Below are 27,785 nucleotides of genomic sequence, written 5' to 3'. Positions count from 1 at the left end.
TCATTACCTGACTAGATAACATCATCAGTGTGAGGGAATGTGTGGTTTACTTTCTGTTTATATATAGCACTTTGCCCTGGGATTGTTGGCCAGGGTATACTTTTCTCCTTGGTACTTCCTTGAATAGGACATTGTTTTCTCCTTGATCATTTGTCTGGTGTTAATCCCTGCTTATCTGGGTCTTCGCTTTTTCTCATCCCTTTTCCAAGGGGAAAAATGAAGTTCCACTAAACAAAAGAAGCACATTTATTACAAGACCAAAGAGACAGGATGTGGATTTTAGCCCCGACTGCAATGTTGGATTTATTATACGCACAGCATCACTGCTGACATGGGTTCTTTTTATGAAGACATCACTTTAGCCTTTCCATGGATTGTCCTAACAGCATTTGAAGAACACAGCAAAGGTGGAGATGATTTTTTCCTGTGTCCCCCACAAAAAAACAACAACCAATTCTTGGGTTATTTGGAGATAATTTGTCTGTCCCCTAGCAACCAAATTTGGTATTTCTGAAAAAAATAATCCCTGCAGAGCCCAAGAACAGATCTTCACCCCTAGAGATCAAGCCAGTGACTTCTCCTTTTGGGCTAGCCGCGGGGTCCCAAACTGTGCATTTTGAAATCATTTTAAGCAGAGAAGAAGAAATAAAAATACAGCATGAAACTATAACGAAAGGGATTGTCGAAGGTAGCGTTCTGCAACTTTAAGATGGGAGGGACTTCAACTCCCAGAATTCCCCAGCCAGTTTTTACAGACGTCGACCTCCCCAGCATGCTGGGTGTGCAAGTCCCATCTTAAAGTTGCTAAAACCGAGAAACATCTGGTAGAAGAAGTCGCTCTTGAGTTGTCTTGGCTCTGGATACCTAAATCCTGATCTACCGCCAGCTCTGAAGCCTGCAAAAAAAGCTCCCATTGGCAAAATCAAAACTAAAGCACTAAATTGCGTAGGCTCGCATGTACATGGGTAGAACCCTAGTAAGTTCTCCCTCCCTGTCTCTCCCCACCACTTATCCCATATATATGGCCTTTTCCATGGCATCCTCCACCTTCATATATTCCAAAAAGGTAGGGTAGCTGGTACAATCGTAGCGGCTGTTACTCCGAATGTATTTAATGAACTCTGGAGCTCCTGGGTAGATGATGTTGTCAGCGAGAAGGATGGAGCCTTTGCGCAGGAGGCCACATTCCTGGGAAGAGGAGAAAGAGGGATAGTGGAATTAGATGCCTCTAATTTCTAGACGAGGGACACGGTAGCTCAGTGGCCAAGACGCCAAGCTTGTCGATCAGAAAGTTCGGCAGTTCAAATCCCTAGCGCCACGTAACGGAGTGAGCTCCCGTGACTTGTCTCAGCTTCTGCCAACCTAGCAGTTCGAAAGCAGGTAAAAAATGCAAGTAGGAAAATAGGGACCACCTTTGGTGGGAAGGGAGGAGCATTCCGTGCGCCTCCGGCATTGAGTCATGCCATCCACATGACCACGGAGGGGTCTGTCTTCGGACAGCGCTGGCTCTTCGGTGTTGAAACGGAGGTGAGCACCGCCCCCTAGAGTCGGGAATGACTAACTAGCGCATATGTGCGAGAGGAACCTTTACCTTAATTTCTAGACTTCTCTAATGTCCCAATGGTGCTTTCTTCAAAAGGCAACTGGACTTTCTTGGTTTTTCGCTTGAAGACCTTTCGCTTCTCATCCCAGAAACATCTTCAGTTCAGAACTGAAGAAGTTTCTTGGATGAGAAGCGAAACGCTTTGGGACCACCATGGATGACTGAGAATCTGCCAGTGAAGCTAGTGGCAGAGGTTCAAGGTTCAAGGTTCATTTTATTTATATGCCGCCCTATTCCCGGGGAGACTCAGGGCGGCGCACAAACCCAAGGAGGGGAAGGGAAACACAAAAACTACAACAAAAAGCACAGGGCATTTAAAACAACCAACAGCCACACGATTCGAGAGGGGAAGGGAACTCATCGACCCCAGGCCTGCCGACACAGCCAGGTTTTAATGGCTTTTCAGAAGGCCTGGAGAGAGGTGAGGGTCCGAATCTCTGCGGGGAGCTCGTTCCAAAGGGCCGGAGCCGCCACAGAGAAGGCCCTCCCCTGGGTAGTGGCCAGATGGCATTGGCTAGTAGACGGAACCCGGAAGAGGCCTAATCTGTGTGATCTAATGGGTCTATGGGAGGTAATTGGCAGCAGGCGGTCTCTCAAGTACCCAGGTCCAATACCATGAAGGGCTTTATAAGTGACGACTAGCACCTTAAAACGTATCCGGAGACCAATAGGCAGCCAGTGCAGCTCGCGGAGGATAGGTGTAACGTGGGTGTACCGAGGTGCACCCACAATCGCTCGCGCGGCTGCATTCTGGACGAGCTGAAGTCTCCGAATGCTCTTCAAGGGCTGCCCCATGTAGAGGAGGATGGAGAGGAACTTGGGCCAGTTCTGGAATCTGGAGAAGGCTCTGACACAGAGATAGAGCCAGGGCCACCTGACATTTCCCACCAACCAGAGGCACAGCTGCCTTTGGAGGCTGCGTGAAGAGGAAGAACAGACAGCCCTGCCCACCCCCGTCTGCCTCCGACACAGAGGCCTCATCAGAGCCTTCCCCAGACCCCAGAACTGGCCGATGTTCCTCCCCAACCTCCTCACTCTCTGAAACTTCTGCCAGCAGTGCTGCCGGTGGGCCACACAACACCTGCCCAAGAAGGAGAAAACAGCAAGTTCTCAAAATCTTGAATAAGGTTGCAAAAATGCAAAATGTATTCATGGGGGCAGGGGGGGAGAAACAGCGGTCCAAACCCTCAAGATTTCTAAACATAAAATTAACTTACTTCAAGGAGAATGGTGTCTGGGGCGTATCTTTCTTTCCAGTGGTCAAGAAAGACAAAATCCAAAGTTTCCACCTCGTATTTCTTCTTCAGCTGAGGGATAACGTCCTGCGAATGGCCTTCAATGATGGTCACCTACAAGCAGAAGCAATGAACTGATTGGAGCACAAACTGACAACCCTCCCCCCCCCAAGCCCCCATCCCAAAGGATCCTTTGACTGGGATCTGCCTCAGTTTTCCTCCTCATTCTTTTGGTTCTTGATATGTTGGGAAATCAAGTCTGGGTGCTATTCCCACAGTTATTCCCAATGGCCAGACTACTGTGTTCTGGGAAATTAAAGTAGCTAATGATGAGGACTAGTGTCCTACAAAGAGAAAGACAAATACAAAATGAGGAGTCCTTAGGGCTCTCTGAGCTTGCAAACGTTTCACGACCCAACTACATAACATCATTAGTGCTAGGAGTGGAGAGGACAGTAGGACTATTGGTGTTCTCTGAGCTTGGTGGTTTTCTTGCGGACATTTTGTGACCCAACTAGGTAGCATCATCAGTGCTAGGAGGAACCTGGGTTTGGTCTCTCCTTTGTACACTGATGACATTACCTAGTTGAGTCATGAAATATCGGCAAGAAAACCACCAAGCTCAGAAAACATCAATGGCCTTACTGTCCTCTCCACTCCCTTCTAGCACTGATGATGTTACCTAGCTGGGTCATGAAACGTCTGCAAGAAGGCCACCAGGGATTCTCAGATCCCAGACTCAGCATTCCCTCCTTCTGAGGTCAGTTAAATGAGGACCCAGATTGTTGTGGCCAAGAGGCTGACTCTGTAAATGACTTAGAAAGGGTCATAAAAGCACTGTGAAGCGGTATAGAAATCTAAGTGCTATTGCTATTCCTCCCTCCCTCCCTCCCTCCCTCCCTCCCTCCCTCCCTCCCTCCCTCCCTCCCTTCCTTCCTTCCTTCCTTCCTTCCTTCCTTCCTATTAGAATGCAGTATTGCAGGCTAACTCTGCCCACAGCCAGGAGTTCAAATCTCACCAGGCTCAAGGTTGACTCAGCCTTCCATCCTTCCGAGGTGGGTAAAATGAGGACCCAGATTGTTGGGGACAATATGCTGACTCTCTAAACCGCTTAGAGGGGGCTGTAAAGCACCGCGAAGCATTATAGAAGTCTAACTGCTACTGCTATCGCATCCAGACCTTATCGCTGAGTCCCGCAATTTCAATGATCTCTTTTGCGATGGCTGCAAACTCGGGGTTGAATTCGATGGTGAGGAGGCGAGCGTTTGGCTTCAAAAGGCGAGCGATCCTGATGGCTGAATAGCCGCAGTAGGTTCCCATCTCCAGAGCGACAGTCGGCTCGGCTTCCTCCACAGTTTTGTCTAGAATGATCCCTGGGAGGACAAAAACGAAAGGGAGGGATTGCAGTTAAGTGAAGACCTCAGGGGTGTCCATGGGATCCTCGGGACTCTTCATGTAGGGAAACTCACAGGTTTCCCCACTGACTTTGCTTGTCAGAAGGTGGCAAAAGGGGATCACGTCACCCTGGGACACTGCAAACATTGTAAATATGAGTCGGTTTGTCAAGCATCTGAATGCTGCAATAGTCGGACATGTAAAAAAATGGTCAGAAGTCACTTTATTTCAGTGCTGTTCTAACTTCGAAAAGTCACTAAGCCAGGAAACCTTAAACATTCAAAGAGCTATTAAGATCCCTTAGATAACAGGCCCTAATACCCACCCACCCCGCTTCAATTCTGGAGCCGACCGGAAATGCGGTTCCCCCACCATAGACCTAGCATGACATCCTTTTTCCTCTACGTGTCCTAACCAAAAGCCCTATCAATTGTGGAGCTGACTGGAAAACCCCGCCCCTTGCCATAAAGTCTCCTCCTGAAGTGCCCTGCTCCCCTCCCACCATCCTAACCGAAAGTTCTTCTCAAAATTGTGGTGCCGACTGGCGACAAGGAGACGCAGCAGAGGGATGAAAGAGCCACATGCAGCTCCAGAGCTACCGGTTGCTGCCCCTTCACTAAGTGAATTGTTGTAAGTCAAGGACTACCTGTATATACATATACATACACACGCACACAAACAGACGTGTGTGTGTGTGTGTGTGTATAACTGATAACGGATCAGAGCCTGTGGCTTAGTGGTTAATACATCTGCCTAATATGCAATACAGCCCATGTTCGAATCCCAGTAAGGGTATGGCTAGCTGATGAGAGCTAAATAGCTTGAAAAAGATCTATACTAGTCTCCCTTTATTTATTTATCAGCACAAATACTACACACACACACAAACATATATATGTATATATATATATTGTGTGTGTGTGTGTGTATGTATGTGTGTGTGTGTGTGTGTGTGTGTGTGTGTATATATATATATATATATATATATATATATATATATATATATATATATATATATATATATATATATGTTTGTTATATTTATGCTGATAAATAAATAAAGGGAGACTAGTATAGATCTATTTCAAGCTATTTAGCTCTCATCAGCTAGCCATACCCAAGTTTGGGAATCGAACCTGTGCTCTATTGCCTCCCAGGCAGGGAGTTAACCATTTGAGCTACAGAGAACGACTCCTTTATCAGCCAGCCAGGGTGGGAGGTATATACTTAAAGTCACAACCCCTGGTATGCCCAAGTATGGGAGGAAGGTCACACTTCCACTCTCTGTCATTAGGCTCGTCACAAGAGACCATCCAGACAGAAACCCAATATTTTTTACTGTTGCCTTTTTTGTTACATTTGTTATATTTATGCTGATAAATAAATAAATAAATAAATCTATACTAGTCTCCCTTTATTTATTTATCATATATATATATATATATATATGTATGTATGTATGTATATGTATATATATGTATGTATATTTATATTGTATATAAAATTCATATATATATACATATATACATATATACATATATACATATATACATATATACATATATACATATATATATATACATACATACATACATACATACATACATATACTTTCGTAGATTTTCACTTGTTGTATTCGGGTCTTTTCCCATGTAAGATTGAGATTGTCTTGGCAACGTTTCGTCGAGGTCTCACTCGCCGTCTTCAGGCTGGAGTTTTTGGCTTATAGCGTGGTCAGAGCTGCCATCCCTCTACAAACCTTGGGGGGGGTGGAGTGCTGGCTCCGTTTCAGCAAGTGAATTGATTGGATGTGTGGCTATATCATGACTTAAGCTACAGCACATGAAATTAATTTTAAAGGAACCAAATTAATCTCCAAAACTGAAACTTCAACAAGAGAATAATTATGGAAGCTATCGAAATAGAGAAACACCCCCACAACATGAATAAACCTGATGATACCTCCTGCCTACCAGACATCTGGAAACCAGCCCTAGTCAACAAACGAGCCCCACCCACCACCCAGGCCGTTACAACATGAAACAACAACGGACACACAGCCAGCACCAATCAGCACCAATCTACCAATCATGATACAACCACATGACCAATCATTCCACTTACTGAAACAAAGCCAGCACTGCACACACACACACCCCAGGATTTATAGAAAGACAGCAGCTCCGACCACGCTTTAAGACCAAAAGCCAGCCTGAAGATGGCGAGTGAGACCTCGCCGAAACATTGCCAAGACGTTTATATATATCACCTTTTCGAACAGCTCCTCACCTGTTTCTTGATTACAGAACTATATATTTCTGATTCTCCTTTTAACTAGTTCAAAAGAGAAGGGAACTGGTTAAATAGAAGGCTAATCAAAAACAGAGTCTCTCGGGATCATGTTCTTAGATAGGAATACACCAGTGGTGAAATTCAACATTTTTTACTACTGGTTCTGTGGGCATGGCTTGGTGGGCATAGCAGGGAAGGATACGCAAAATCTCCATTCCCTCCCCACTCCTGGGGAAGGATACTGCAAAATCTCCATTCCCTCCCCACTCCTGGGGAAGGATACTGCAAAATCTCCATTCCCTCCACACTCCTGGGGAAGGATACTGCAAAATCTCCATTCCCTCCACACTCATGGGAGAAGGATACTGCAAAATCCCCATTTCCTCCCCACTCCTGGGTGAAAGATACTGCAAAATCTCCATTTCCTCCCCACTCCTGGGTGAAAGATACTGCAAAATCTCCATTTCCTCCCCACTCCTGGGTGAAAGATACTGCAAAATCTCCATTCCTTCCCCACTCCTGGGTGAAAGATACTGCAAAATCTCCATTTCCTCCCCACTCCTGGGTGAAGGATACTGCAAAATCCCCATTTCCTCCCCACTCCTGGGTGAAGGATACTGCAAAATCTCCATTCCCTCCCCACTCCAGGGGAAAGATACTGCAAAATCTCCATTCCCTCCACACTCCTGGGTGAAGGATAAATAAATATCTTAAAAAGAAGGTGAAATGTCAGTTACCTTTCTCGTCTCCGACATTCATGGCCCACTCATACTGGCCACAGTACTTATCGATGCAATTCAAAACACTCTCTGGATCACCCTTGATGGCGTTGTACGAGACCGAATTTAAAATCCTCTGCTCTTTGCTTTGATCCATGACGAAGTTGGTGATCTTCTCTAAAACCAGCTCGTTCCAGAAGATTTTGGCATGGACGTTATGCTTCACCAGCATAATCGTGGCCACCAGGACCAGAACGGAGCCAACGCCTAACGAAATAAGGATGGTCAAAATCCAATTTTCCAACATCTGGAACGAGAGAGAGAGAGAGAGATAAAAGCAGAGAATCCCTTAAAGTGACAGAGATGTTGTGGCCCACCAGCGGCCAGCGGAGTTGGCAGCAGATTTGGACAGTGAGGAGGTTAGGGAGGAACATGGGCCAGTCCTGGAGTCTGGGGAAGGCTCTGATGAGGGCTCTGTGTTGGAGGCAGAGAGGGGCACATGGCTGTATGCCAGTTATCAGCTGCCTTTGGAGTCGGAGATCAGTGGGGAAGAAGAACAGTTGGAGCCTGTTCCCAGTGTGCACATGTGCAGAGCTGCCAGGAGAAGGGAACAGCTAGGGAACAAGGGCCGACTTGGGAGTAAAGCCACAGGTGGACGGTGAATGGCCCCTCCCATAGGGAATAAAAGAGAAGCGAAAGAAGAGTGGAGTTTCCAGGAGGCCATTAGTTCAATTCATTCAGGTGAAGATCTGTTCCTGACTTCTATCTCTATCTATCTATCTATCTATCTATCTATCTATCTATCTATCTATCTATCTATCTATCTATCTATCTATCTATCATCTATCTCTATTCTGAATCTATCTATCTAGGTATCTATCTACTATATCTGTCTGTCTCTCTCTTTATCTATCTATATTGAATCCAGCTCTATCTATCTATCTATCTATCTATCTATCTATCTATCTATCTATCTATCTATCTATCTATCTATCTATCTAATCTATCTATCTATCATCTATCATATATCTATGTATCTCTATCATCTATCTATCTATCTATCTATCTATCTATCTATCTATCTATCTATCTATCTATCCATCCACCCACCCACCCACCCACCCACCTATCTATCTATCTCTACACTGAATCTATCTATCTATCTATCTATCTATCTATCTATCTATCTATCTATCTATCTATCTATCTATCTATCTATCTATCTATCCATCCATCCATCCATCCATCCATCCACCCACCCACCCACCCACCCATCTATCCATCTATCTATCTCTACACTGAATCTATCTATCTATCTATCTATCTATCTATCTATCTATCTATCTATCTATCTATCTATCTATCTATCGCTATACTGAATCTATCTATCTATATCGAATCTGTCTGTCTGTCTGCCTATTATCTATATGCATCCATATATACACAAACACACATATTTGTCTGTAGAGGAAAAGCTGACCCTACTCACAGGCCACTCAGCAGGCTATTTTACTATTTAAATAAAAACTTGTCAAAAAGAATGTTGACAACTTTTTGGCGGGCTGCAAGCATGTGAACTAAACCCCAGAGGAGGAGGAAAAAATCCCAGAAAAAAGTGAACGTAACTACAGAACACCCTTTTAGTCTTTGAGATAGCTGCATTGTTGCGAATCTCAGGAGGGCGTTTGTTTGCCCCAATTTCTACCCCCCCCCCCGAATTCTAAACATCCAAATTAACCACATTTTAAAAGCAAGGTTGCAGAGATCAGGAAATCCAACAGGGTGGACACTTACACTGTAGTGTATTCCTGCTCCTCTTTGGTTGCTTGGCATAAGATGATGCCTGGCTTGATGCAGGGTAGAGAAAGAATCAGCCAGCACATTTCTACCCCTTCTCATTAAAATTCATGCTGTTATGCAGAGCACATTTTTAATCCAGAACATAATTAAAGTTGCTATGGAGATGTGGCCTCGCAACACAGCGGGCATTTGTTCACCCATCTCTTTATTCAGGTCCTTCTGCGGAGGTTGAGTTTCCCAAACCACGTTGGCAGAAGCGGCAAGGACCACGTCATCTGAGTTGCCTTCGTTTCTGGAGGCTAATTCCATTTCCACGCCACATAACGGTTGCAGACATTTCATTACCAAACTAGGTAACATCATCAGGGCAAGAAAGGAGTGGGGTTTGCTGGTCCCTGTCAGGGTTGGTGGGATGTTCTTGGTGGTTTCTTGATTAAGCTCGTGGTTGATTTCAGTGGGTGGTTCCTTGATTGGGGTACTGTATTTTGGTATAAGCAGAGAGCAATTCCCACTCCTTTTAGCACTGATGGTGTTAACGCTGATGGTGTTACCTAGTTAGGTCATGAAACGTTAGGGACGTGGTGGCCCAGTGGCTAAGACGCTGAGCCTGTCGATCAGAAAGATCGGCAGTTCGGCAGTTCGAATTCCTAGTGTAACGGAGTGAGCTCCCATTCCTTGTCCCAGCTTCTCCCAACCTAGCAGTTCGAAAGGACGTAAAAAATGCAAGTAGAAAAATGGGAACCACCTTTGGTGGGAAGGTAACAGTGTTCCATGCGCCTTCGGCATTGGGTCATGCCGGCCACATGACCACGGAGACATCTTTGGACAGCGCTGGCTCTTCGGCTTTGAAACGGAGATGAGCACTGCCCCCTAGAGTCGGGAACGACTAGCACATATGTGCGAGGGGGACCTTACCATGAAACATCTACAAGAAAACAGCCAAGCTCAGAGAGCACTAAGAACCCCACAGTCCTCCACCTTCTCCACTTCTCCTTCACTGCATACATGACTCCTTCTAGCACTGAGGATGTTACCTAGTTAGGTCACGAAACGTCTGCAATGAAACAGCCAAGCTCAAAGAGCACCCAGGAACCCCATAATACTCCTGCTTATCCTCTTCTCCTTCACTCTGCAAACATGACTCCCCTCTACCACTGATGATGTTACCTGCAAGGGTAATGAAACGTCTGCAAGAAAACAACTAAGATCGGAGCGCACCAAGGACTCCACAGTTCAACCCTGAGCTAGTTAGATCCTCTATTGAAATCTGGGTCTCCCCAGACCTCATCCAAATTCTTCACTACTACCCCACACTGTCTCTCTCGGGCTGAGAGAGCACCAAGAGTTTCTGCAAATTCTGGGGAGAGGACTAGAATTCAACATTGTCTGCTACAACCGTCCTACCTGTCAATGATTACTTCAGCTTCAACCACAATAACACACTGGCGAACAATCGATACAAACTCAAGGTCAACCGCTCCAAACTCGGTTGCAGAAAATACGACTTCAGCAACAGAGTGGTCAACGCCCGGAATGCTCTACCCGACTCCGTTGTTACGTCCTCAACCCCTCACCGTGTCAATCTCAATCTGTGCACCGTGGACCTCACCCCATTCTTAAGAGGTCCATAAAGGGGGGAGTTGCATAAGCACACCAACGTGCTTTCCGTCCCTGTCCTACTGTCCCCATTTATTCGCACCCATTTCCCTTGTTCATGTCCATGTTTATACTTATACCTGTTATCTTGTATGTGTTTGACAAACTAACTAACTAAATAATAAATAAATAAATAATAATAAACAGGGGAAGGGACTAGAATTCATATCTGTGCTCCCAGTCCTTAGAACAGAGTAGAGTAGAGTAGAGTAGAGTAGAGTAGAGTAGAGTAGAGTAGAGTAGAGTAGAGTAGAGTAGAGTAGAGTAGAATAACAGAGTTGGAAGGGACCTCGGAGGTCTTCTAGTCCAACCCACTGCCTAGGCAGGAAACCCTACACCACTTCAGACAAATGGCTATCCAACATCTTCTTAAAGACTTCCAGTGTTGGGGCATCCACAACTTCTGGAGGCAACTTCTGTTCCACTGATTAATTGTTCTCACTGTCAGGAAATTTCTCCTCAGTTCTAAGTTGTTTCTCTCCTTAATTAGTTTCCACCCATTGCTTCTTGTCCTGCCCTCAGGTGCTTTGGAGAATAGTTTGACTCCTTCTTCTTTGTGGTGACACCTGAGATATTGGAAGACTGCTGTCATGTCACCCCTGGTCCTTCTTTTCATTAAACTAGATGTATCCAGGAACACTGGAAGTCTTTAAGAAGATGTTGGATAGCCATTTGTCTGAAACGGTATAGAGTTTCTTGCCTAGGCAGGGGGTTGGACTAGACCCTAACTCTGCAATTGTATTATTGTATTAATAATAATATAAATTTTTTATTAACCATTTCCATAGCATATAATCATATGTAAATTATTACCTAGACAATATCTTGTTATAAGAGAGAACAATATACATGTGCAATCATGTTGCTTTAAAATCAAGCCTAGTATACTTCCCCCCACCCGAGCCCCCGAGCCCCCACAACCTACCCCCCCCCCCCGACTTCCCAGAACCCGTACACGGCATAGATATTTAACAAGCACAGTCTAAAATATATTGATAAAAAATAAAAGTAAGAAGTTAATAACATCTTTACATTGAACTTAGCTCCTCCTTGCTAAACTAACTTTAGACAATTTAAATCATTCCTAATCTTAAGCATAGGCTATCTGGAATTACTTAGTCCCATATTTATTTTGAATATAATCAATCCATTTTTTCCAGTCTCGTTTATATTGTATTATTGTACCAACTCTTCATGTGCTTAACAAAATCCTTCCCCATCACACCCCATTGTCTAAAAGAGCATTAGACTCTCTAGTTAATAAAATGAAGCAAGCCACTAAGTAAGAAAGACTAGGAAAGGTGTTTTTTTTAAAAAAAAAAAATTAGAGTTATACCCTGCTTTGGGAAACCTGCAAGAAGTAGAATGCTTAGTCGGGTCATTTAAAGATTAAAATATTGGATGCGTAAGGTTGCTCCTGGTAGATATAATCCAAGAGACCGCTATCAAGGGCCGACTTTTACACTCAGAAACCAAACTGGTCATTCCAGATTTTCCTAGACTTTTGACCGAGTTGACATTTAATGTTCAGCCGTTATCAATAACCTCCTCCCCCCCCTTTTTTAAATCTATACCAGGTAAGTCCTCTACCTGCAACTACAATTGAGGCCAACACTTCCGTTCTTAAGCGAGACAAAGGAGTGCGTCCTTTTTTACAACCTTTCTTGCCACGGTTGTTAAATGAATAGCTCCAGTGACTAACACGTTTGTGCAGTGAATCTGGCTTTTTCCGGGCGCTTTGTTTTTCAGAAGGTCGCAAAAGGAGATTGCATCACACACATGCACGCGCACACACTGTGACCGTCATAAGTGCGAGTCGGTTGCCAAGCATCTGAATTTTGTTCCCGTGAGCATCGAGAGGCTGCAACTGTCATAGGCATGATAAGCAGTCATAAATGTTGTGGCCCGCCAGTGGCAGCAGATTCAGACAGTGAGGAGGTTGGGGAGAAACATGGGCCAGTCCTGGAGTCTGGGGAAGGCTCTGAAGAGGGCTCTGTGTTGGAGGCAGAGAGGGGGCCAGGGCCGTCTGACAGTTATCAGCTGCCTTCGGAGTCAGACATCAGTGAGACAGAAGAACAGCGGGAGCCTGTTCCCAGTGTGCGCATGCACAAAGTTGCAAGAGGAAGGGAACAGCTGAGAAATCATGGTCAACTTGGGAGTAAGGCCACAGGTGGAAGGTGAATGGCCCCTCCCATAGGAAATATAAGAGGAGCGAAAGGGGAGGGGGCTTTTGCAGGAAACAATTTGTTCATTCCTTCCTTTCAGGAGTGTGAAGATCTGTCCGTGAATCTCAGAGACTCTGTGCCCAGTCTTTCCTTGCACAGTCCCTCATTTGGGAAATATTGACGTGGCAGCTTTCCAAGCTAGATAAGGTCTGTGGTCATAAATCCTCCTTTGAAAGACTGCCTGCCAGACCTTGGCTGAATGTGAATGAGGGGAATTCACATTCGTTTAATAAAAGGGGTTTTGTTGGGACTAGGAATCTGCTTCGTGCTTTTTGGGGAAGCTGAGGTTAGAATAATAAGTCACTTTTTCCATTGCCGCAACGGCCATCACTCAACAAACGGTGGTTAAGGCGAAGTTACGTGTATTGCTGTGCTCCTGTGACTTAGCTGTGGATGGTTTTGGAGGTCCCCACTCGGAGTTGCTAAGGCTTTCTCTTCTCCAGCCTAATTTCTTTCCCTTGGGTACCAGCCCTGCTGTTTTCCCCTAACCCAGATTACTCTGTTGTTGTTTTCGGTGGAAGCTCTAGCTAGCAGCTGCTGCTGGCATCGCGGCTGGAGTGAGGATCCGCCTTCTCCCTTCTCCCCTGGGGACACAGAGGTGGGGGCCCAATTCTGCACTGGGGAGGCGTGCTACCTGCCCAGAGTGGGCTTCACCACACAATGGGCTTTGTGCAGGAAATTTCTCCTTAGTTCTAGGTTGCTTTTCTCCTTGATTAGTTTCCAGCCATTGCTTCTTGTCCTGCCCTCAGGTGCTTTGGAGAATAGCTTGACTCCCTCTTCTTTGTGGCAGCAGAATAGAATAACAGAATAGAATAGGATAGAATAGAATAGAATAACACAGTTGAAAGGGACCTCGGAGGCCTTCTAGTCCAACCCCCAGCTCAGACAGGAAACCCTACACCACTTCAGACAAATTAATCTCTTCTTAAAAACCTCCAGTGTTGGAGCATTCATAACTTCTGGAGGCAACTTCTGTTCCACTGATTAATTGTCCTCACTGTCAGGAAATTTCTCCTTAGTTCTAAGTTGCTTCTCTCCTTGATTAGTTTCCACCCATTGCTTCTTGTTCTCAGGTGCTTTGGAGAATAGCTTGACTCCCTCTTCTTTGGGGCAGCCCCTGAGATATTGGAAGACTGCTATCGTGTCTCCCCTAGTCCTTCTTTTCATTAATTTAGACATATACCAATTCCTGCAACTTTTCTTTATATACTTTAGCCTCCAGTCCCCTAATCTTCTTGGTTGCTCTTCTCTGCACTCTTTCTACAGTCTCCGCATCTTTTTTACATCATTACAGGCTCTTCATCCCTTCCCTTAATCCACATCTTTTTATCGATAAATCGTTGCCTCTCTTTTTTCCTTCTTCCAGCAAAAAGTCCATATAAGGTTTCCAGCGTTTCAGAAAAGTTTTTGTTTGTTTGGGGTTTTTTTGTTTCTCTGACTAAACTGATGGACTTTGCCATGTCAGCAGATTCTGGCAGGCTACACAAAGTTCACAGCGGCACTTCCGTGTTTTTTTTTTAATGCAGAAAGCTTTGCAAAATTAATTTATTTTTCCCCTGCAGAGTGTTGCCTTGCTAAAGATTATCAGAAAGTCAATATCTGCAAATGTGCACAAATTAAAATGTAGTTCTCGCTCTCTGTTTCCCAGTCTCTTTCTTTCTCTTGTTCCTTTTTCACTCTCTTCCCCTCTCTTACTTCCCTCCTCTTTCTCTCTCTTTGTCCTTTCTTTCTCTTTCTTTCCTTCTCTCTCTCTTCTCCCTCTCTCTCTTTCCTTCTCTCTTTCCCCCTCGTTTTCCTCTTTCCCCCTTCTTTCTCTCTTTCTTCTCCTTCTCTCTTTCTTTCTCTTACTTCCCTCATCTTTCTCTCTCTTTCCCCTCTTTTATTTCGTTCTTTCCTTCTCTCTCTTCTTCCTCTCTCTCTCCCCCACCTTATTTCCTTCTCCCTCTTTCCCCCTCTTTCCCTCTCTTTCCCCCTTCTTTCTTTCCTACCCTCTTCCCCTTCTTTCCCTCTTTCTCTCTTACTTCCCTCCTCTTTCTCTCTCTTTCCCCTCTTTTTCTTTGTCTCTCTCTCTACCCCCTCTTCCTCATTTCCCCACTTTTCACTTTCTTCCTTCCCTATCTCCCTCTTATCCACTCTTTCTTTTTCTCCTTTTCCCTCTGTCTTACTTCCCCCTCTCTCTTTCTCCTTCTCCTCTCCCTCTCCTTCTTTCTCCCACTCTTTTCTCTATTTCCCCTCTTCCCCTCTTTTCCTCTATTTCCCTCACTCTCTTTCTTCCCTCTTTTTCTTTCCTTCTCTCTCTCTCCCTCCTCCCTTTTTTCATAACACCTACCAAAGTCACCCAAATCAATCAATCACTTAATCAATCAACATGCTCCTTGAACCCCCAAATCCCTTATCCACACAAAAACACATTTTTTTGTATTCAATATTTCCTGTGCCCTCAATGCAGGCGGATTAAGTAACTATTTCTCCACCTTGGCATCTTTAAAATGGGTGGACTTCAACTCCCAGAATTCCTCAGCCAGCCATGCTTGGAAGAACGCAATGGAAAAAACTCTTTAAGAAATGTCAGGATTGTAAACTAAACCAAGAAGCTGGAGGATTTTTAAACCAAATCTCACCAAACTTGACTCTTAACCTTATCTGACCCAAGAAAAAACGTTAGTCATGTTCCTCTCATTTTCAGGAATGTTTAAGTGGGTTTCTCCATATCTTGAAATGAAACATAGGAGGTGTGTCTCCCCACCCCACTAAAAACTGCATATCAGGAAAAAAGGAGAAATTAAGGCCATAACCCTAAATACTCTTATTTGGAAAAGGTCTCAGTTGATCCAGCGAAATTAATTTCCGAGTATATCTCTTTCTTTTACTATCCTAATCTGATTACAGGGGGGGGGGGGACTGACGCAAATGGAGGATCGGGTGTCACGCATGTTCGCTTCGAAATGTTGCTTATGTTGCAAGAATTAAAAATTAAGGGAACCAAGTCCACTCTCTGCAACCATGTATGGAAGAGTTCATGCGTTTAACCTCCTAATCTGCAAATAGTCTAAATATCTGGAGGAAAAAAATAGCACCATTAGGTTCGGTTAGGCTTCACTATTCTGGTGAGCAGAATAATTCACCTGCAAATGAGCTTGCTTGCTAGTTTCCTTCCTTCCTTCTTTCTTTTCTTTTCCTCCTTCCACCTCTCCCTCATTCCCTTCAAATAACCTTCCTTCTTTCCTATTCTTCTAAGCAAATCTTCCTTCCTTCCTTCTTTTCCTTCCTTCCTTCCACCTCTCCCTCATTCCCTTCAAATAACTCTTCCTTCTTTCTTATTCTTTTAAGCAAATCTTCCTTTGTTTCCTTCCTTCCTTCCTTCCATCCATCCATCTCTCCCTCGTTCCCTTCAAATAACTCCTCCTTCTTTCCTATTCTTTTAAGCAAATTTTCCTTCCTTTTCTTCCTTCCTTCCACCTCTCCTCATTCCCTTCAAATAACTCTTCCTTCTTTCCTATTCTTCTAAGCAAATCTTCCTTCCTTCTTTTCCTTCCTTCCTTCCTTCCTTCCTTCCTTCCTTCCTTCTTACCTACCTATCTACAAATACCCCCTCCCTCCCTTCAAATAACCTTTCCTATCTTCTTTCCTGTTCTTTTAAGCAAATCCTTCCCTCCAAACCCTCCCCCCCCCAGGTTAATGTGCAATTTATGTAACCGGCATCTTTTAAACAAACAGATCGGGCTAAAACCACTGAAAAGGAGACAACATTATTTCCAGAATGGAAACTCTAGAAAGGAGCACCTCTAGAACAGGAGGACTTGGGAGCTTAAAACCATTTGAAGAGCAGAAGCGTTCAGCCCAGCCAAGGAGCCCTTCGCAAAGGACCAAGGCCATGCCATTCAGCTCTTGCCTTCTTCCAAAAGAGAGAGGAAAGAGAGAGAGGGAGGAAGAGAGGGGGGAGGAGGGAGGAAGAGAGAAGGGAGAGAGAGGGAGGAAGAGAGAAGGGAGAGGGAGGGAGATAGGGAGGGAGATAGAAGGGGAGAGTGGGGAGAGGCAGGAAGAGAGAGAGTGGAAGAGGGGGAGAGAGAGGGAGGGGGGACAGAGTGGGGAGAGAGAAGGAAGAAAGTGAGGGATAGAGAGAGAGGGGGAGGGAGATAGAATTGGAGAGTGGGAGAGGCAGGAAGAGAGAGAGTGGAAGAGGGGGAGAGAGAGGGAGGGGGGACAGAGTGGGGAGAGAAAGGGAGAAAGTGAGGGATAGAGAGAGAGAGGGAGATAGGGAGGGAGAGAGAAGGCGAGGGGAAGAGGCAGGAAAACAGAAGAGGGGGAGAGGGAGAGAGAGGGTCAGTGGGGAGAGGGAAAGAGGGAGAAAAAGAGAGGGAGAGAGAAAGAGAGAGAGGGAGAAAGAGTGAGGGAGAAGGGGAGTGAGGGGAGAGAGAGGGGAGGGTCCCCCCACCCCACATTGGATGAGTTCCCGAAATTGACCCCAATCAGCTCTTTTTAAAGTCTCTACCAACATCCAACCAACTTGGCACAGTCCGTCTTTTCTTGGGCAAAACGCCTCCCGTCTCTCCCCCCCCCCGATTTGCAGCTCAGTACAGAAGACCACAGCGCCCATGATTTAAAACTCCGCTTTTTTTGTGGCATTTCTGCCTCTAACCTCCCCCCCCCTTCCGCCCCCCTCTAACTCCCTTCCCAGATCTGCTATTCTGAAATGCCTCTCTTCTTAATTCCTCCAGTTCTCCCCATACCCCCACCCCCGTGGGTGATAAACAGGGCAGAAAAGCGAGACAAAAGCTTTCTTTCTTTCTTTTCCTTCTTCGCTCTTTTCAGCCCTCAGAAATACGTGTGTGTGTGTGTGTGTGTTGCATGTTGCAATGCACACAGACACACAACTGCAACGGAGAAAGCCCCCCTTCCCTCCCTCCTCAGACCTGAGGGCTGCAGAAGAGGAGGGGGGAGGAAAAAAATGGGTACCTTTCCAAAAAGGATGAGGAGAGGAGGATGAAGCGTCTCTTGGTGGAAAGGCGAGTTCTTCCTGGTGGAGCCAAGTGAGGAGGAATGTGGCTTGTGTGTGGTTCCTCGCTGGATCACATCCCTGGAAGGCGGCTGGGTTGAGGGAGGGCCCCAATTTGCTTTGACCCCTTCCTCCTCCCTCTCCTCCTCCTCTCCCGGATTGTCCTCCCCTCCTCCGCTTGGCACTGGTGCTGCCCTGTTTCTTAGTGCGACCTTGAACAGCTCCACGGCGCTCACTCCTCAGTCTCTTCTGACGGGGAGCTGGTTCCTTAGTTACGGGGCTCAGTCAGGTGTGCGTTAACCACAGCTCAGAGCTGACTCCATGTGACCGAAACCCTCAAAAGCAGAGACAGGTGTTCTGAGGTGGACTTATTTATGATCACCCCCCCCCCTTTATTTGCATGTTAACTAATTCAATGTGGTGAACATATCTAATACGCTTGTTTCCTGTTGTGGCCTGCCAGCATAGCTGGCAGCAGATTCGGACAGTGAGGAGGTCGGGGAGGAACATGGGCCAGTCCTGGAGTCTGGGGAAGGCTCTGATGAGGGCTCCGTGTCATAGGCAGAAAGGGGGGCACGGCCGTATGGCAGTTATCAGCTGCCTTCAGAGTCAGACATCAGTGAGGCAGAAGAACAGCTGGAGCCTGTTCCCAGTGTGCGCATGCGCAGAGTTGCCAGACAAAGGGAATAGCTAAGGAACAGGGGTCGACTTGGGAGTAAGTCCACAGGTGGATGATGAATGGCCCCTCCCAGAGGAAATAAAAGAGGAGCGAAGAGGGAATGGAGTTTGCAGGAGACCATTAGTTCGCTTCATTGGTTCGTGACTCTCTGAGACTCCTTGCCAAAGTTTTGCAGAGATCGGCCTGGCCTCTCTCCAAGCCAGATAAGGTCTGTGACCGTAAATCCTCCCTTGAAAGTCTTTGCTGGATGTGAATGAGCAGAATTCAGAATCAATTAATAAAAGGTTTTTTTGTCAAGACAAGGAGTTTGCTTCATGCTCTCGGGAAGCCTGGGTCAGAACACCTTCTCCTATTTCCCCCACAACAACCACCCTGTAAGGTAGGTTTGGGCAAAGAGAGAGGGACTCTCACAGGACTGTCACCCAGCTGGCTTTCATGCCTAAGGCAGGACTAGAACTCACCATCTCCTGGTGATTAGCTCAAAATCACCCAGGCAGCTTTCATATCTAAAGTGGGACTAAGAAGTTATCATCACCAGGCTTCTAGCCTGGTGCCTTAATCACTGGACCAAACTGGCTTTCTGATTGATTGATTGATTGATTGATTTTCTTTGATCAATCAATCTAAATGGACTTCTATTCCTAGAATTACCTCTTACCCATAGCCCAGCAGGTTGTGGAACTCTGGGATTTGAAGTCCACACACCTGGATACGGGCATCCAATGCTTTTCTATTTTTTCGAGCACGATCATAGGGACTAGAGCCTTGCCTAATTCACAAAGACAGCATGAAACTGTTGAATGCTCACCTCTACACCACATTACATCTCTGTAGCTCGAGAACATCCAATGCACGCATGAAGAAACACATACAACGAAAGCGTGTTCAAACCTGTCGGATTCCTTGAGAAAATGCTACGGGCTGTTTATATTTTTCCCCTTTCTCTCACAGTCAGCGCTATTATCATAACAGGCAGGACTAGTTTCGCAGAAAGGAAAAAATTATACCCCGTTTTCACAAAAAATAAAACCTCCCCAGATAATATACACAATTGGGCTTTTAAGCACAAGCGCTAAAATAAGCCCTCCCCCCAAAATAAGCCCTCTCTGAAAATATTTAAATGCATGTGCAGCCAGTCCCCCTCATATACTCTTCTTGGTTGCTGGGCAAACACCACCAGGTGAGGCGAGGACGGAGAAGGGGGGGACAGGGAAGGGGGAACATGCCCCATGCACCCCAAATGCCCTTACCCAATGGTAACCCCGGCCACTGCTCCCCTTCTGTCCCGCTAATGGCCGCCGCAAAAAGAGAGCCAGGCCCAGCGATGCGCAACACAGCAGCAGCCATGAGGTGATCCCGCTCGCCGCCTCCTGCACCTCAAAAATAATAAGACCTCCCCGAAAATAAGGGCAAGCGCTTATTTCGGGGGGGGGGTGTCAAAAGAAAATAAGACCTGTCTTATTTTCGGGGGAACGCGGTAAATAATTTCTCCTGGGTGCAAGGACTGAACAGGGCAGAAAGATTTTGAAAGATTTTGAAATCGAGGCGAAGGTCTCCGGGATGAGTTGCGCACCAAGGACATACCAGAATTTGGAATCAATCATGTATATTTTTTTAAAAAGTTCTTTTCCCCCATAACCGCTCTTATTAGGTACATCATTAATCTTGCACTGTGTCTTTGTGTCATCGTATTTAACAGTTACATCCTTTTTAATCTATCTTTCTCTTGCATTTACCTTGACATTTCAATTGCCTTTTAATTCAACTCCTCCCCTTACACTTCTACCTTCTTTTCCAAATTATGCAATTTTCTGTTTCTTTTTGTCTAGATTTGTTTTCTATCCAATGATAAAAACATCCCCCTATCTTATGCATTACCAGTCATGCGTTTTTGACAGATTGCATACTTTAAGAACCATCAAAAGCATCCTCCTGTTTCCCACGGGAGCTCAGAAGGCACCTCCCAAACAGGTCCTTCCCCTTCCTTTGAAACAGCTCACCTGCAGATCTCCAGATCTCCTTACTAGATTACTGGAGAACACTCCAAAACTAAGGAAGGAGCCTGCAGTGTGCAGCAGCAGCCAAAACAGCCAAGGCAATCCTAAGATGCATTAATAGAGGGATACAATCAAGATCAATGGAGGTACTAATGCCACTCTATAAAGCCTTAGTAAGGCCACACCTAGAGTACTGCATCCAGTTTTGATCACCACACTATAAAAAAAGAGGTTGAGACTCTAGAAAAAGTGCAGAGAAGAGCAACCAGGATGATGAGGGGACTGGAGGCTAAAACATACAATGAAGGGTTGCAGGAACTGGGCATGGCTAGTCTAGTGAAGACAAGGACCAGAGGAGACAGGATAGCAGTCTTCCAATATTTGAGAGGCTGCCAGAGAGAGGGGGGGTCAAGCTATCCTCCAAAGCACCCGAAGGCCAGACAAAGAATAATGGATGGAAATTGAACAAGGAGAGATTCAAACTGGAAATAAGGAGACATTTTCTGACTGTGAGAACAATCAACCCATGGAACAGAAGTTGCCTTCAAAAGTTATGGGAGCTTCATCACTGGAGGCCTTCAAGAAGAGAATGGACTGGTATCTGTCAGAAATTGTGTAGGGTCTCCTGTTTGGGCCAGGGGTGGTGGTGGACTAGATGACATATAAGGTCCCTTCCAACTCTGTTAACCTATCTAAGATGGAGCCACTCCAGAGATACATTCTGGTATTGGGACTACCACAAATAAGCTGCAAATCTACTAAGCCAACACTAGAGGGCCACAAGCCCGCGGAAAACTGAACCTCACGCTGCCACCTAGAGACCATACACATTTTTGCTGCTCAGTTTTTTTTTTTTCGTCTGTATGTTCCTAACAATTCCACATTGGGCTGTGCTCCCGACCAAATCTTTCTCTACTCCACCTGATTTCTTAGGATCAGGGTTTTTCCCCCCCTCAAGATCAAGGGATCTATTCTGAGAACATAATTATGTCTTCCCTGGGGAGATCATTGGTGCACTTGCCATCTGCACATCCCCTAATTATGGCTCCCTCCGGAGAATTTTAAATGCTGACGTGTCGAAAGCTGCTACACATTTTTCAGTAAACAGGGATCGTACAGTATTTCACCCTTGTTAAGCTAGCTTGAAGATGAAGCAGAGAAAAGCAAGCATCTCAGGCTGCAAATATCGGTTGTTTCAGAAGATTTCAACAGATTTACCTGCAATCCAAACACGTTTACATAGGGTCATAGAGCTGGGAAGGGACCTCAGAGATCTTCTAGGTCCAACCCCCAGCTTAAGGTAGGAGACCTTTTACAGATAGTCCTCGGTTTACGATGATTCATTTAGTGACCATTTGAAGTTACACTGAAAAAAAGTGATTTCTGATCGTTTTTCATACATACAACCGTTCCAGCATCCTCGTGCCCGACATGTCTGTCGCTAAGCGAGACAGTGGTTGTGAGTTTCGCCTCATTTTACAAAACCTTTCTTGCCACCGTTGCTAAGTGATTCGTTGCTGTTGTTCAGGTTGTGAAGTGAATCTGGCTTCCCGGTTGATTTTGGCTTGTCCGAAGGTCGCAAAAGGGGATCGCGTGATTCCAGGACACATCAACCGTCATAAATGTGAATCCATTGCCAAGCCTCTGAATTTGGATCACGTGACCATGGGGAGGCTGCAATGGTCATAAGTGTGAAAAACGTTCATGGGTCACTTTTTTCAGTGCTGTTGTAACTTCAGTCACTAAATGAACTGTTATAAGTCGAGGCCTACCTGTATTTAGGGGTGAATCATTTTCCCAACAGCTATCAACTAGTCTTCCCACAGAGTTGGAAGGGACCTTGGAGGTCATCTAGTCCAACTTCCTGCCCAAGCAGGAGACCCTACACCATTTATGACAAATGGCAATCCAGTCTCTTCTTGAAGGCCTTTAGGGATGAAGCTCCCACAACGTCCAAAGGAAACTTCTATTCCATGGGTTGATTGTTCTCATGGTCAGAAAAATTCTCCTTATTTCCAATTTGAATCTTTCCTTGTTCAGTTTCCATCCATTTATTCCTGGTCTGGCCTTCAGGTGCTTTGGAAAATAGCTTGATCCTCCTCCGCTCTGTGGCAGCCCCTCAAATATTGGAAGACTGCTATCATGTCTCCCCTGGTCCTTCTCTTCACTAGACTAGCCATGCCCAGTTCCTGCAACCGTTCATCGTATGTTTTAGCCTCCAGTCCCCTCATCATCCTGGTTGCTCTTCTCTGCACTCTTTCTAGAATCTCACCACCAGCAAAATTTTATTCTGATACTCATAGGTGCCCATCACACCACAAAATATCGTCCATTTTGCTTTCGGAATGTTGTCTCAACATTATTCCTAGGATGGTTTATTAGTCAGGCCCCAGACTTCTGGATTTTAAAATATTTTATCAAGCATCAAGCATGCAAAAGCAAAACACCGAATTCCAAAATAACACCACACTGTTACAGCCCCTTATAACAACACTGTAACAACTTTCTTGAATGATACTTATTCTTCCTTTTAGCCTGCTACATTTCCCCCCCCCCCCAATTTTGGGGTTGTGATACTTGTCAAGCAAGCTTTTAAGAATTGCAGTAAACAAAACCAAAAAAAAATAGCCTCTCTCTCTCTCTCTCTCTCTCTCTCTCTCTCTCTCTCTCTCTCTCTCTCTCTCCCTCCTCCCTCCCTCCCTCCCTCCCTCCCTCTCTCCATCTGTCAAATCTACGTTATATTTTTAACAGGTCAGCATTCAACAGGTCCCTTATTCCTATAACATGGACAGCAATCAATGACACGAAAACCATACTTGCAGGGATGTCTATTTTGAATTTTCAGCAGATAAATCCCTATTAATAAAACAGTTGAATATCTTAATTTAATTATTTTATTTCATTTTTTTAACCATATAAAAAGGCTGTATGTATGTATGTATGTATGTATGTATGTATGTATGTATGTATGTATGTATGTTCCAGCATAACTGGAATTGGAGCGCCTTGAGCAATTTCAACCAAATTTGGTATGCAGATGACACCCTCTGGAAACAGATACTGGGGTGGGGTGGGGGGCGGTAAGACACCCCTGGTGTGTGTGGTTTGTGTGTGTTCCAGCATAACTCTGGAATGCCTGGCCCGTTAAGGAGAGCGGATGCGGTGCCCTATAGCAGCAATTGTTTGTAATGTCATGGGAGGGAGAAGGGAGAGGCAGGAAAAGGAGCGCATGGGAGGGGGGAGGGAGAGGGCAGGGATGATGGGCACGGGACTAGGGGGAAGAAAGTTCCCTCTCAATGGCCTCCTGGCAGACAAACGCTTCGGGGCAAAGTGCCAGAATGCAGCCAGGGCAGGAAAGAGGAGCGCATGGGAGGGGGAAGGGAGAGGACAGGGACGATGGACATGGGGATAGGGGAAAGAAAGGCCCCTGTCAGACAAATGCTTCTACGTCTATAAATATCCGGGCAACACGGGGTCATCAGCTAGTTTTAAATAAATCCCCCCCCCAAAAAAGTTGAGAAGTGAAGCGTCATCGGCAGAAGATCTTAACCCATGCAACTTTAAAGTGTCAATTATTTTCCAGTGTGATCTATGGAAAGATTCCTGCCCAGTTTAATTTCCCCCTAGCCAGTGCATTCATGCCAAGGGAAACTGCACCAGTTGGATGCCTGCGATCCAGGGGGAGGAAAACGAATCTGCAATCTTTTTTCGGATCAATGCATTCGACTTCTTGGACGGAGGGCCAAACATCTTTTAAAACTAGCCCATAAGGCTGCAACAACGTCCAAAATTAAAGACTGCAAGAATCAGATCAGATCAGCATTAATAGATAAGAATCTAGGACCCATATTGCTTAGATTTTGATTATATTAGGCATGCATATTGTAAATATAATAAATATTAATACTGTACCTATATTAATGAGATGCAGAGGAAAAATGCCACGCCCCCGCGAGCAACAGAGGCTCCTCTTCCTCGCCCCCCCTCCCCAGCCTCGCAGATCAAAATGAGCATCTCTGGTATGGGTGCCTATCCAAATGCCTGTCTTTCATCTCGCCCCGCCTTGCTCGATAAGCTCTGCTTTTCCAGCCACGAGGAGGAGGGCGAGAGCTCTCCCCGCCTCGCTTTCTCTTTCTCCGCGAGAGGAAAAAGCGGTCATTTCTCAGGCGTCGGGAGGAGCCGTCAGGCACTTCTTTTAGTCTCCTTTCTTTTTTTAAAAAGGACTGCGCGCCCTTCAGGGTCCTGAGGCGAGGCGTGGAGCTGCCGTACAATATGGCGGCGCTCTGGCAAGGGCGCTTCCGGGTTGAACCCTGGCTCCGCTGTACGGCGCGGGCTCTTTCAGCAGGTAGAGCCCCCCAAAAGCAAAATTGGGGGGCGGGTGCTTGTAGGTGGGCTGGGGAGGGGGAAAGAGGCTTTCTGGGGTGGAGGGTCTCTTATTTCCAGCAGAGCTAGCAGAAGGCATTTGTGCTTGCACACAGGCAGAGGTTCAACAGGTCGAGCTTTGCCTGGCAAGGTTGCACCTGTTGCATTCCTGCCCGCTGCAGCCTTTTTTTTCTCCCTCTTCTGGAGAAAAGTTGGGGCGCAAAAGGGAGAGACGGGGTGCAAGAAACCAGTCTGCTTTGATGCCTATTTGTTTTTCCCTCCCTTCCTTTGCTTTGCAAAAGAGCCCATAAAAATCGAAGTGAGGTGGATTCTTGGGGTGCCCTTGGCACATTGGGGGTGCGGGAACAAGCCAGCACGCCTGGCTGCGGGAGATGGGCATTGCAATCCCCAGCCCCAGTTGCAAAAAGCACGCTCAGCCTTATTTCTGTTCCTCGGCCTTGGGGTTTGTGTGTTTGTTTGTTTTTGCTTAAAAGTTGCCAAAGCTTCCCAGAACTTGTCACGATCCCAAAAAGGCTACTTGGTGCTTTGCAGTACTGGCTTCCGGGGAACTACAGGCTGGCACCCAGGGCGGTAACTGGAAGTCCCGTTTCATGCACCTTGTGCATTTCCAGTTGCACGATTTGTCTTTCTTGCCATGTATATATGTGTACATCCGAACTAGACTGTGTTTGTTTCTTTGTGTCATGTAATGTATGTGGGTCAAATGCATAATTTTGTATTTATTTATTTTGTCATGTTTATGTAGCCTATATTGGAGGGGGGTATTTGAGAGCTGTATGCACCTAAATATTTTGATGTAGGCCGATTCTTGTACATGCAAAGTGACAATGAAGTTATTCTATTCCTATTCCAATCCTATTCTGTTCTATATTCTATTCTATTCTACTCTGCTCCTGTTCCATTACATCCATTCCCATTCCATATTCTATTCTATTCTATTCTATTCTATTCTATTCTATTCTATATGTTTTCATATTTCTATTCTTCTATGTTTTCATATTCTTGTTCTATTCTATTCTTATTCCTATTCCATTCCATATTCCATTCCATATTCTATTCTATTATACACTACTTTATTCCTGTTCCATTCCATATTCTATTCTATTCTACTCAACTCCTATTCCTGTTCCATTCCATTCCCATTCCATATTCTATTCTACTCTATTCTATGTTTTCATATTTCTATTCTATTCTGTTTTCATATTTTTATTCTATTCTACTCTATTCCTATTCCATATTCTATTCTATTCTATTCTGTTCTATTCTGTTTTCATATTTCTATTCTATTCTACTCTATTCCTATTCTTATTCCATTCCATATTCCATTCTATTCTATGTTTTCATATTTCTATTCTATGTTTTCATATTTTTATTCTCTTCTATTCTACTCTATTCCTATTCCATTCCATATTCTATTCTATTCTGTTTTCATATTTTTATTCTATTCTACTTATTCCTATTCCATTCCATATTCTATTCTATTTTATTCTATTCTGTTCTATGTTTTCATATTTCTATTCTTCTATTCTATGTTTTCATATTCTTGTTCTATTCTACTCTATTCTTATTCCTATTCCATTCCATATTCTATTCTATTCTATTCTACTCTATTCTATTATACTCTACTTTATTCCTGTTCCATTCCATATTCTATTCTACTCTACTCAACTCCTATTTCCTGTTCCATTCCATCCATTCCATATTCTATTCTATTCTACTCTATTCTATGTTTTCATATTTCTATTCTACTCTATGTTTTCATATTTTATTCTATTCTACTCTATTCCTATTCCATTCCATATTCTATTCTATTTTATTCTGTTCTATTCTATGTTTTCATATTTTTATTCTATTCTATTCTACTCTATTCCTATTCTTATTCCATTCCATATTCCATTCCATTCTATTCTATTCTATGTTTTCATATTTCTATTCTATGTTTTCATATTTTTATTCTATTCTATTCTACTCTATTCCTATTCCATTCCATTCCATATTCTATTCTATTCTATTTTAGGGCCCACACCCCTAATGCAATGCACACACGACACCAACCCCGTGCCCCACCCCTGTGCATGTGTACATACCCTCCCCCATGCATGTACCTGTGACACACACACACCCCGCACCCTGTTTTGGGCCTAGCAGGCCTCCCTGAAGCCTCCTGGGACCAAAAACAGAGTGTGGGTGGCGCCACCACCACCCCTGCACGTCCGTGCAACCCCCTGCCTCCCCACACATGGACATACGTCTCCTCCGTGTACCCTGCTCCCCTTGCGCGTGCGCGGCAGAGACCTGGCCATCTGCTGGCCGGCGGGAAGGACCCGTGCATGCACAGTGGAGTTGAACTGGGGCGATGGCTCATATGCCACCTGTGACACGCGTGTCATAGGTTCTCCATCACGGCTCTAAGCTTAGATTCCCCAACCGCTGAGTCTGTGGAATACCAAAAACCGGTCCATGCAGAAAAACAAAGTCCCATCCATGGGATGCAGGCAGCGCGAAATATCACGTCCCCTCCGGTCCGTGGAAAAACCTTTCTCCACGGTTCCTACAAATTGGGTGGCCGCTGCTGTAGATCATCAACCCTTCTGGCCTCAAACCGTGTTCCTGCCGACCGATTAACGCGGGATCTGGAATGCTGAACCTTCCGCAAGGTTCCTTACCTTCTCCTCGCCTGGTTGAAGAGCCTAGCGGGAAAGGACCAGTTTCTAGTTCTCGGCAGGGCACCTCAGGGCTTCAACAGACCGAAAAATCTTCCCTTGTTGACTTCTGTCAGGACGTTTTCGGTTTGTTGAGCAAGTC

The 27,785-nt window shown here is 45.2% G+C and overlaps 2 protein-coding genes across 7 annotated transcripts in view; one reads left to right on the top strand and one right to left on the bottom strand.

The window, feature by feature from the left end:
- Nucleotides 1-232: 232 nt before the first annotated feature.
- On the bottom strand, nucleotides 233-27,785 carry COMT (catechol-O-methyltransferase). 2 transcript variants are annotated; one of them, XM_087705747.1, is made up of 5 exons: nucleotides 27,647-27,785; nucleotides 7,263-7,551; nucleotides 4,018-4,211; nucleotides 2,821-2,952; nucleotides 233-1,188 (listed from the first exon to the last, which is right to left on the bottom strand). In XM_087705747.1, the coding sequence occupies exons 2-5, from the start codon at nucleotides 7,549-7,551 to the stop codon at nucleotides 1,009-1,011; spliced, it is 795 nt and encodes a 264-aa protein (XP_087561873.1). In that variant the 5' UTR covers nucleotides 27,647-27,785; the 3' UTR covers nucleotides 233-1,008. The 2 variants fall into 2 exon arrangements, with proteins under 2 accessions (XP_087561873.1, XP_087561871.1); XM_087705745.1 differs by lacking the exon at nucleotides 27,647-27,785 and adding an exon at nucleotides 17,882-18,034.
- The window catches only part of TXNRD2 (thioredoxin reductase 2), a 44,985-nt gene continuing 42,036 nt past the window's right edge, over nucleotides 24,837-27,785 (top strand). For all 5 annotated transcript variants that reach the window (XM_087705741.1, XM_087705742.1, XM_087705743.1 and 2 more), the window contains exon 1: nucleotides 24,837-24,942. In XM_087705741.1, the coding sequence (XP_087561867.1) occupies nucleotides 24,870-24,942 (73 nt within the window). In that variant the 5' untranslated portion in view covers nucleotides 24,837-24,869. The remainder of the gene's footprint in view (nucleotides 24,943-27,785) is intronic.

This window comes from Thamnophis sirtalis, unplaced genomic scaffold (assembly GCF_051295495.1).
Source record: "Thamnophis sirtalis isolate CommonGarterSnake01/CBP01778 unplaced genomic scaffold, rThaSir2_p1.2 scaffold_2, whole genome shotgun sequence".
Classification (NCBI taxonomy): domain Eukaryota; kingdom Metazoa; phylum Chordata; class Lepidosauria; order Squamata; family Natricidae; genus Thamnophis; species Thamnophis sirtalis.
This window is presented reverse-complemented; position numbering and strand designations above follow the sequence as displayed.